The 10,775-nt window shown below is 62.6% G+C and overlaps 1 protein-coding gene across 1 annotated transcript; it reads left to right on the top strand.

Moving 5' to 3' along the window:
* Positions 1 to 912: 912 nt before the first annotated feature.
* Positions 913 to 2,648, top strand: BXZ73DRAFT_52896 (laccase; the record flags this gene model as incomplete). The annotated part of the gene is made up of 4 exons (XM_048020893.1): positions 913 to 1,101; positions 1,153 to 1,221; positions 1,280 to 1,578; positions 1,634 to 2,648. 4 exons carry the CDS (start codon positions 913 to 915, stop codon positions 2,646 to 2,648), a joined length of 1,572 nt encoding a protein of 523 aa, XP_047873990.1.
* Between the last annotated feature and the right edge of the window lie 8,127 nt (positions 2,649 to 10,775).

Raw genomic sequence — 10,775 nt, 5'->3', positions numbered from 1 at the left:
CGTGTCAGAGTGACTCACGGGCCAGGTAGAATACACACGATTGAATAATGGCATTGGCTACGGCAATAAAGCCTCGAGCGGGAGTGACGGAGGGGCGGGTTGCGGTGTACTGCGGAGAAGTCCGTGAGGGCGGAGGCGGCGGAGGCGGAATGGAAGTGGCTGAGTCAGCGCCGGGCACTGCCGCTGGCGGAGATCAGCTTCGGTCAGACGCCCGCGGCACGACTCTTTTCTGCGCTCATCCGCTGGCAATTCCATGCTCCGGCTGCGCATTTCAAGCGAAGCAAGTCTTCTCGTTTCCGCAGTACACTTCATGAACGACAACCAGTGCTTACATCACGACCGAAGTGAGTGTTTTGTGCGGATGAGACCGTCATGCCCACGACGCACGCTGATGTGATGGTCGGACGTAGACTTTGTGTCTCTGTTGCTGGATTCTCTTTGGTAGAAGACTTTTTGTCCGGAAGGCATGACGATGCCGAACCTATGGCCTGGTAAGTACCACCCAGCGCGACCGATACTCAACACGGAGCCCAGGAATTACTGGCAAGTACTTGATCAGGCCTCAATCGCATCACGGACAAAACATGTCTAGGGTCTGCGCGCGCTGGGGAATGACGGCAGGCAAACATTTACGCACGATGCCCGCGATCTTGATTCAATAGCGAACCCTCTTCTCGACCCCGACGGAGCCAGCTTTCGTGGCTACGCGACAGGGATGCGCGCCAGGTAGAGCCTGCTTCCGCCACGGCCTTTGGAGATTGGCGCAGTACTTCGTAAAGGCATCGCCAAGGCCTCACATCGCATATAAGCCGCACGAGCTTGTCCAACGTTCCTCACCAACACCAACTCACCTGGTCTACTCCCTTCTCCACACCCACCCGACCCCGCATTCTTTCAGTTCTTCTCGTCGGGATGCCTCCTCTGTCTGCTACCTTAAGCTCTTTAATCTCGCTCTTTGCGCTCGTTCCACTCGCGTCTGCCGCCATCGGTCCCGTCGCGGACTTGACCATCAGCAACGCCGACGTCACTCCCGATGGCCACACTCGCGCCGCGGTCGTGGTGAATGGCGAGATGCCCGGCCCGCTCATCACCGGTAACATGGTATATCTTGTCGTCCTCGTCGCACTGCTTCCCCGCTGACTTGGCGTGCAGGGGGACAACTTCCAGCTGAACGTCGTCGACAACCTCACTAACGCGACGATGCTCACGGCAACGACCATTGTAAGCACGTCCAATATATAGGGGATACGCACCGCGTGCTGACGATCGCGCTATGCAGCACTGGCATGGATTCTTCCAGAGTGGCACCAACTGGGCCGACGGCCCCGCGTTCGTCAACCAGTGCCCCATCTCGGCCAACAACTCGTTCCTCTACGACTTCACCGCGACCGACCAGGCCGGCACGTTCTGGTACCACAGCCATCTGTCGACGCAGTACTGCGACGGCCTCCGTGGCGCCCTTGTCGTCTACGACCCCAACGACCCTCACCTGGACCTGTACGACGTCGACGACGACTCGACGGTCATCACGCTCACGGACTGGTACCACACCGCGGCGGCGCTCGGCTCCCGTTTCCCGTGAGTACTCTGTTGCTCTTAGTCCTGCCCCGCCGCTCATCATCCTTCTACTCAGGACGGCCTCGGATGCGACGCTCATCAACGGTCTCGGGCGCACGACCAGCACTGAGGGCGCGAGCGCGAACCTCACCGTCATCACCGTCACGCAGGGCAAGCGCTACCGCTTCCGTCTCGTCAGCCTCTCGTGCGACCCGAACTACACGTTCTCGATCGACGGGCACAACATGACGGTGATCGAGGTCGACGCGGTGAACCACACGCCGATCACGGTGGACGAGATCCAGATCTTCGCGGGCCAGCGGTACTCGTTCGTGCTCACCGCGGACCAGGACGTCGACAACTACTGGATCCGGGCGCTGCCCAACGCCGGCACGACCTCGTTCGACAGCGGGGTCAACTCGGCGATCCTGCGCTACGACGGCGCGGCGGAGACCGAGCCGACGACGGAGCAGGGCAGCGACCTCGTCCTCCTCAGCGAGACCGACCTCGTTCCGCTCGAGAACGTCACGCCGCCGGGCACGGCGGAGGTCGGCGGCGTCGACCTCGCGATCAACCTGGAGATGAGCTTCAACGGCAGCGCGTTCTTCATCAACAACGAGACCTACACGTCGCCCACCGTCCCCGTCCTGCTCCAGATCATGAGCGGCGCGTCGTCGGCGTCCGAGCTCATGCCCAACGGCTCGATCATCGCCCTTCCCTCCAACTCGTCCATCGAGATCTCGTTCCCGATGACCGCAGACGCGCCCGGCCAGCCGCACCCCTTCCACCTCCACGGCCACACGTTCTACGTCGTGCGCTCCGCGAACTCGAGCGACTACAACTTCGTCAACCCGCCGCAGCGCGACACCGTCTCGACGGGCACGACGGGCGACAACGTCACGATCCGCTTCGACACGAACAACCCCGGCCCGTGGTTCCTCCACTGCCACATCGACTTCCACCTCGAGGCCGGGTTCGCGGTGGTCATGGCGGAGGATGTCGCGGAGGTCTCGTCCTTCGTATCTCCCTCGGACGCGTGGGACCAGCTCTGCCCGACGTACAACTCGCTGTATACCAACACGACGTCGTGAGCTCGCGCACGTACGTCGCGACCCCCCGCTGCCCCCGCGCGTTCGGCGACGGTGTGTAGGCCTCGCGTCTCGTCTTGGTTCCCCGCGCACGAACGCATTTTCTTCTTAGCTCCCACATAACGTACCCACACGAGTGCGCGTGCGGACGGCGCGCCATTTCCTAGTAGTTCCTAGTTCCTTCCCCCTCCGTATCGCCTTCCGGATCCCTCGCCCGCCCCTCGCCTCCCTCCCTATGGACCAACACATATCCTCTACGCTAGCACGCTCTGTTTTGTGGTGTGGACTAGCGCTACTGTCTTTTGCCGTCGTTGTCGTACATACCCTACTACCCTGCACGTGTAGCATCGCGCTGCGATCTAGAAGTTGTGCATAATCATCCTCCTTCTGTGTGAACAAGCTCGGGCTTGACATCCAAGTTCTGTGGGATGGGATCTTGTGGAGTCCGTGCGCGGTTCGCTATCGACAAACTCTTACGGATGAACCAACCACGTTGAGGCGGCCTCGCCCACGCGCATGCGAACTCCATCGGCGGCGTGGTGTGTCGTTCCGTCCCGGAGAGCGCGCGCCTTCGCTCGCGGAAACCTAGAAGATCCGAGCCTCCATTCCATCCGCACGCGGGCGCGAGTCCATCGACCAGCGCGACGGAACTCGCGTCGTCCTGGAGGGGTCGTCCACAAGGCGCAGACGCAGACAGGAAGACAATTGCGAGCGGAGCGCCGTAGTAGGGATCGACGGCGACGGACGCTTTCGTTCGTAAGTAGGTGCGTGGGTGCGTGCACGGGCCGACACGGGGACGCCAGATTGGCTCAAGCGGGCCCCCGCGCGCGGAGAGCCTTGGCCGCGACCACGAGATTTGACTGCGACCACGCGCATGGAGGGGGTGGCCGCCACGCGTGCGCCCTCTGGTCGCGCGCGTCGAGGCGATCTGCCACCCGCGAGCGGCCAGATCGTCATCGCTAGCTCCAGATCGTGGGTTGCAGAGGGCAGATTGGGGGCGAGACTGGAGAGAGAGCGAACGTTATCGCGACGTGTGGGAGGGCGTCCTGGGGTGGGCACCCTTCTGTGGGCTGAGTGCTCCGGAGTGTGCTGAGTCCGCCGCGGGCGCGCGCGCACACGCTCGGCGGGTTGAGACCGTATGCATTTGTGCCACATAGGCTAATCCCGCTGCGAATCCCGCTGGGGCGGCAGCTGCAGCACTTCTGTGGACGCAGAACGCGTATCGCGGAGCGCGGATATGCGAAGGTGGACGGGCGTGCGGGGAACACGAGGAACGAGGGGTCTTTCCAGATGTTCCCACGAGCGAGACGCACGATTGGGCGGCGGAGGGGGGGGCGTATCGGGAAGAGGAAGGAAGGCCACCGCAAGGCCCACACGGAAAAGATCAGCCAGGGCCACCTGCTGCAGGCTGCTCGCGCTCGTCGCGCGATTCCGCGGCGGCGAGAGAGCTCCCCCGGGGTCGACCTCGGCCGAGTTTGGCTTTGGGATCGGTTGACGCGACGAGCGATCGGGCGCAGGCGGCAGTGCGCAGCTACGAGGGTCGCCCACAGACGGAGGGGCGGCGGCGGTCGTCCACGGGAGCGCGTCGTCGGGGCGCGGATCAGCGCGCAGTCAACGGGCATGATCCGCGCCCGCCTCGCGCTCCTGGGGCCCTGCTTGTGCGCGGCGGCCAGAGCGTGCGGCGAAGGGCGCGAGAAGCGGAAGGCGGGAGCGCCGCGTGCTCGCTATCAGGGGAAACCACGGGCGAGAAGAGGGGCGCGGGCGCGGGGAGGTGGGAAGAGAATGCGCGGCGCCCGCGAGACGGGGAAGGTCGGCGGCGCGAGGAGGCGAAGAGAAACGGGCTCAGGGACAGCGGCCGTGTGCGATGGAACGTTATGTGCGGCGTATTCCGCATACGAGGACGCGGCGGTGAAGTTGCGGGCCCCGCGCAGGTGCTGGGAGCTCCTGGTCAAGCGTGCGGGTGTCAGAGAGAGCACTGGACGGGCAGTGTGAGGGCCGCTGCCCGTGCAGCCGCTACCGCATGACGGCAACCTGGAGGAGATCGCGTGCGTCGGCTGCTGCTGCTGCTGGAAGGCCGGGAGAGCATAAACGGGGTGCGTGGGCGCGCCTGGGGAGGCTTCTCCCGCTCGACATCGGCGGCATCGCGCTGCGAGGATCCCCACATGGGTCCAATGAGGGTCAATAGGACGGAGCGCACCGATCCGCCGCGCCTGTGTTCTACAACCGTTTGCATTTGAACCCAGAATCGCGCGTTTGAGGCTTCGTTTATTTGGTTCCTCCCGATTTCGTGCCGAAAAGGAAGCCGAGAAGTTGCCGGCGCATTGAAGAAAGGGAAAATACGTGCAGAATCACTCACGAGTGGACCGACATGTCGGAGTGCGAGCAGACCTGAATGAACGTGCTCCACCTAGCAAACTTTCTGACCAGCACTTTGTAGCATACCCACGTCCGATCACAAGGACTGGTGCAATACTCACTCCACGATCGCGTACGGTCTGGCGCGCCCTGGCAGTATCCGCACACGGCGAGCGTAGAGTAGAGGACGGCGCTGCAATAGCACTTGTCTGACATCGACGGGCCGGCGTAGATTCCGTCTTCCGCGAGCGAGTGCAGCTCGTATGACGAACCGTGGTTTGAGTCACGCAAACAGATCAAGTAGAATAGGTTCACTGTCGCCGACGCAAGGGATGCGGTGGTCTCGTTGTGTGCACATACGACACGAACCCACCAGAGGCGCCACGTAGAGTTGACCGACATCGTACCAGACATGGTGTGACCGGACAGCACCAAATCGTCGCTGCGTGCGCAGGCACACACATAGATGGATGGTGAGCACCTGTGTTATGTGACACCCACAGATGAGAGGAGTTCGCCGTGCACCTGTGTATGAGGACATCACAGAGGAATAGGGGAGTATTTGAAGGTGATCAGCAGTCGATGGGCGCCAGAGTCCGATGTTGCTGCAGCTCGTCAAGGAATTTGGCAGTATTGTTAGACTTTATTGTGGCTGAAATGAGCTGGATATCGTTGGGGGATACGATGCATGTACGGTGAGAGTGTGACGGTCGGCGTTGTCGGTACGGCCAGTCTGGTCGAACCGTGTCGAGACGTCATTTGCCACAGTCAGAGGGCTCGGATGCACCTTAGACGCGTAGTACCAGCTGGCGAGACTGAGAATCAAGATGACGGGGCATGGCAGCATGACATGGACAAAAAGCCACAGTGCGCGCGGTGCGAGCGCGAGGAGAAGCGCTTATCGGCTGCCTTTTCGGGACGAAATCGCCAGGAATTGATATTACGTAATAAGCAACGTGTCGCGCGCGCGATTCCGAGTTCAGATGCAAACGGCTGTAGACGGGCGATTGGATCTATTCGTTTTGAACAGGGCGGAGGCTTCCAGCGCGCGCGGCGTCCCAAAACACCGCTCTGCACCCGGTGTGGGTGACTGGCGCTGACTCGGGGATGCCGGGGGATCAGGGATGTCGCCGGTGGGTTCTAGCCGCTGCCTTGCCTCCGATCGTGCGCGGGAGTCTGTGGCATCTGCTGGGTAAGTGCTGGTGAGCTGGACGACACAGACGCGGCGGTCCGCGAGGGCAGGCGCAGGGAAGGCGGCGTAGTGTTCGCCGTCGATCGCAATGGGAGGGCGGGGATTGAGAGGGTGAGGCGCGCCCCGTGGCGAGGCCGAGCGCGAGGTCCTGTCTGCGTAACTTCCGCTTCTCGGGGCGACCTGTGAAGTGCGCCCCCGAAACGTCGCCGTCGCCGAGATACGGCCCTGCTCGGGCCTCGCGCGGCCGCCGATGTCGCATTAGCGCTCCCGCGCGCACCGTCGTCCAGCCGTCGTCGCGCAAAGTACGACATCCGTGTGCGGCGTGGTCATAGATCGCGCCACTGGCTGAGAGGAAGGGAAGGTTTCGGGACCGCTGGCTGTCGAGCCGGCAACTAGTCGTCGGAGTCTTGGGCGGCGCGAGGCCGGGAGGATCATGTGCGTTCCATAGGCTCCGTACTGTCGTATCGCCGGCGACAAAAGCGGTGGCGGGACGTGGCTGGTGTACATGCTGTCGTCGGGGCTGCGCTGGGTTTGGGAACGATGCCCGCCAGGGCTGGGGGTCCATGGGGAGGAATGACTTACGATTACGTCGGAGGATAATTACTTCAGCGTCCGGGGACATCGAACTGGAGCAACGAATTCGTACGGATGAGCACTGCTGAGGCGAGGAAGGCGACCGCTGGAGTCGACCGATTGCACGTCGAGGTGTCCGACAGCAGCCGGATTTGCGCCGCAAGCATGTGCTGCAGGTGCCACTGGGGGCGTCATGCGCACACGGACGGTGAGAAGGGGGACTAGGGCGGCGGACGGCGTCTGGGCTGCCAGCGTAGGAGGAGAAAGAGCGGGCGTCGGGATCCGCACGGCTACTAGTCTGTATAACCGGACAAACGCCCGATCTACTCCCCTGTTTCTCCCGACAGTCTCCGGTAGCGCCCGCGCCCTCAACTCCGCGAGTCCCCCGGAGGAGCGCCTTCCCTGGGCCTTCCATCACCCCGACCCGCATCCCAACTACCGCTCCTCCCTCCTAGCCGCGCACCCGAAGCGCCTGTCCACTCGCCTGGAGCTCCTGCACGACTTCACAGGTTCGCATGGCGCGCCATCTGCACGGATTATCCGATACGTCACATGGAGGTTTTTCGCGAAAATATGCACTCCATCCTGCCTAGACGGCCGGAGATGCCTCACAAAACAGTATGTAGACCGCATATACTCGTTAGAACTCCAATCGCTGACTCGCACCACGACGTCTGGCAGCATTTCCCCTCGGTGTCGCTGCTACCCCCGGCTCGTAAGACCTGTCTGATCATCCCTCAACATCATCAGCTACGACCATCGCCCCGTTCGTCGCCACTGTTTTCGCTACCAAATATTGCGTGAGTGGCTTCAGCTGCTTTGCGTCACTACCATCTATCCGCATCGTCTTCTGTCCACCTGTCCATCTTTGTGCAGTGGACAGGAGAGACGCCTCATCGGCTGACTACAGTTTCAGTGCTATGTTCACGGAAAATAATGGAGAAGGGCGCACGGAGACTGCTTTAAGACGACTAAAGGTGCGCATATACGCCATATTTACAATCGTTTGCGGTTCTAACCGCGTCCAGGTTCTTGCACACGTCTTACATCCCCCATGCCCCTCCACTCCCTTGGTGCTTGCTCCCGCCGATGAGTCTGCTTTTCGCCCCCTGCTTCTCCTCAGCTCCCACACCCACGGACCTCTCCTTTGCCCATTCGAGCGTTGCTACCACGATATATCCTGTCATCGTTGAACGACGCAGCTTCGATCCCGCCTCGAATCCTCACTGATGTGAGTCTGCTCATCTGCGCTGGTGCCGGAGTTGCCGGTTTTCTGAATTCTGGGCTCCCTCAAGGAACGGCGAGGGCGCGTGGTTTCCACCCACCTCTCGATGGTATCTGTGCCGCTTAGGCCTGTCCGCGAGACGACCCCGAACTCCTCATCTCCCGCCGATTTTCACACATATGCCGTCATACGCTACCTGCAGGTGCGGTTTTTATTGCACGTTACTAGCAACTTGGGCCGACGATCACCACTCGTAGCTCTTCTAGTGTGCCGAACTGCGAGGCCTACGAAACGTCATCCGTGCCTTATCTACCGCTATATTTACACCGGAATGTGCACTGGCATGCATTGAAGGCGATTTATTGGCGACCCGTGAGTAGCCTGCGCCCGTCTTCAGCATCCCGCGCCGGCGTGTTTGAGGTGTATATCTACTCATTGCGAACTTTGACTGACGAGGGTCACTCTTTTCACGCAGTGATATCACAGCGCACGTCGATGTCCAGCTGATCGGACATGTTACGCCCCACTTTCAGCAATATCAACGCCGCGCCGTAGGCAGTCTACTACACTACCAGCGGGCTTCTATACTGGTACCGCTGGCGCGGCCATCGAGATCAGACCGCTCACTCCATCTTTTTTTCCCTGACCTCGCGAGAGAACTGCCCCTATATGATGCTGTCTGTAGCAACAAGACATCCGGTTGGACGAAGACGCGAAAATTTGCTAAAGAAACCACACACATCGGTGCGTATCGCGGTAGGGTCCTCGACCCGTAGCGCAATCTTTGCCTTCGTGGGCAGTCCCGGATTGCGGCCGCGACCGCGAGGGCGACAGGGCGCGGCGACGTGCCCTGGCGTCGCCGCACGTCGTCTATCTGTCGGGGTCTCGACGGGCCTTCTGCTTCGCGGGAAAGGACTTTCTCCGGCGAACCATCTTCTCCGCCGTCCGCCTAGACCCCGGCGAGGGCGGTCGGCCGAGCAAGGCTCTCTGAGCTGGGCGGGGGGCTGCACCTCGTGGATCCCATGCTTCCCAATAACAGATCCAGCGACCCGCGCAGGTGGACGAGCGCGGGTGGAGTGCGGGCGGAGAGCTGCCCCTCTTTACTCACCCTCCTCCACCGCGGAGATGTCCGCGGCGCGCGCGAGCGACTGCGCCCGGGGTCAGAGGGTGCGCGTCCGGCCGTCTGGGTGTGCGTCGGCGTGCTGGCCTCGGTGTGCCGAAGAGGCGTGCGCCGATGTGCATGTGATCCGGGCTGGGAATTACATCGTAGGCGCGCCTCGTGGGGTGCCAGCCGCGCGCGACGGCGGCCTGCACCTCCCCCGTGCTCCCCACACGCTCTCCTCTTCCCCGTACGCTACTCGCCCATGCCGTTGACGATGACGACGTCGATTACTCAGGGCCACGCTGTCGTGCGGGCCGAGGCTGTCATGGGCCCGGGGCGCATGCGTGCGACAGCAACACGTCGCGCGCAATCGTTCCCGTCCATTCTTCGCGTCCTGTTCCTTTCGCGCGGGATCTCCGGGCCGTTTTATTACGGGCTCACTATGGACCGTCGGGGCGGGGAAGCGGACGCGGCGGACGGCGGATATGAGGGATGTGCGTCTGGATGCTTCGTTCGCGAGGTGCACGTCATTGCGGTGAGTGCGGCTCGCAGTGCTTCAAGTGGGCGGGCGGTGTGTGGAAATTCGACGCTCCTCACGACCTGATTGTTGGGAGGGGTCCTCGAGGCGGTTTTTTTCCCTGTACAATCACCGCTGATTTGCGCTCAGTGTATATGGGCGGGAGCACAAGCGCATATCGCGCACGTTGCGGTCCGTGCAGTTATCAGCTGTAATGAGATTGTGCTCCGTAATGAAGGAAACACGCCAATGCGGATCCTTACCGCACGATTTCCACGTATGCCGTGGTTCTGCCGTGGCCGAAGACGTCCGTCCGTATCTGGCCTTCCCAGTTTGCGTCGGACTCGTGTCTCTTCCTCCGGGTCCATCGCATGCTGACGGTCTTCCTTGAGATACCGGTTCGTTTTGCAATTGCACTGACGGACGTACTGGTTCTGCACCGGCACCGCGCACCACCTCCAGCCAGAGATGAGCGCGCGGGCGGCGGCGCTCGGCGCGCCGCGCGTCCCTCCGTCAGTGTGCCCATCTCCACGGACGTCCCCGCGGCCCGTTCGCGCTGACGGCGTTTTCCTTCTCCATCCCCTTCTTGCGCAGGAGTGGGGGAGGACGCGGTGCAGCGGGGGAGCCAAGCGGGCGGGCGGGCGGGCGGGCGGGCTTAACCAGCAAGGATCATTCCGGCCAAGCCGAGTGCGCAGCAGGCAAGCGGGCGGCGAGCACACACGACGCAACACAGGCGTCCGCCGCACGCGTCGGCTCCGGTGTCTGCGTCGACCGCGCGGTCGAGTCACCGCTACCGGCGATGCGCTGCGCCCCGTCCCACCTCGCATCGCCCCGCTCGGCTGGGTGCGCTCAGTGCCGGACGTTGTACTATTCGCGCCACCGGCCGCAGGAGGGGCGGAAGCCCCGAAACCTGGGCGCTGGGCGCTGAGTCCGATCGAGCCCCGAGCCCCGAGCCCCGAGCGGGCTCGCGGGAACGCGAAGGCGAGAATTCGAACAGGCCCCGCAGCCCGCGGCGTTTGGGTGCTGTGTGCCGGTCGGGTGGCGCGGGCCGCGCAGGCTTCGATGCTGGGGCGTGGGGGTTCACGTGGTCCCTCTGGGCCTCGCGATGAGTGCTTCGGGGGAGGGGTGTCTCGGCGAGGTCACTGATAGCGCGTGAGGAAGTGCGG

This window comes from Epithele typhae (genome assembly GCF_022376455.1).
Source record: "Epithele typhae strain CBS 203.58 chromosome Unknown BXZ73scaffold_62, whole genome shotgun sequence".
Taxonomy (NCBI): domain Eukaryota; kingdom Fungi; phylum Basidiomycota; class Agaricomycetes; order Polyporales; family Epitheliaceae; genus Epithele; species Epithele typhae.
The sequence above is the reverse complement of the archived record's forward strand: the minus strand, read 5'-3'. Positions and strand labels throughout refer to the sequence as shown.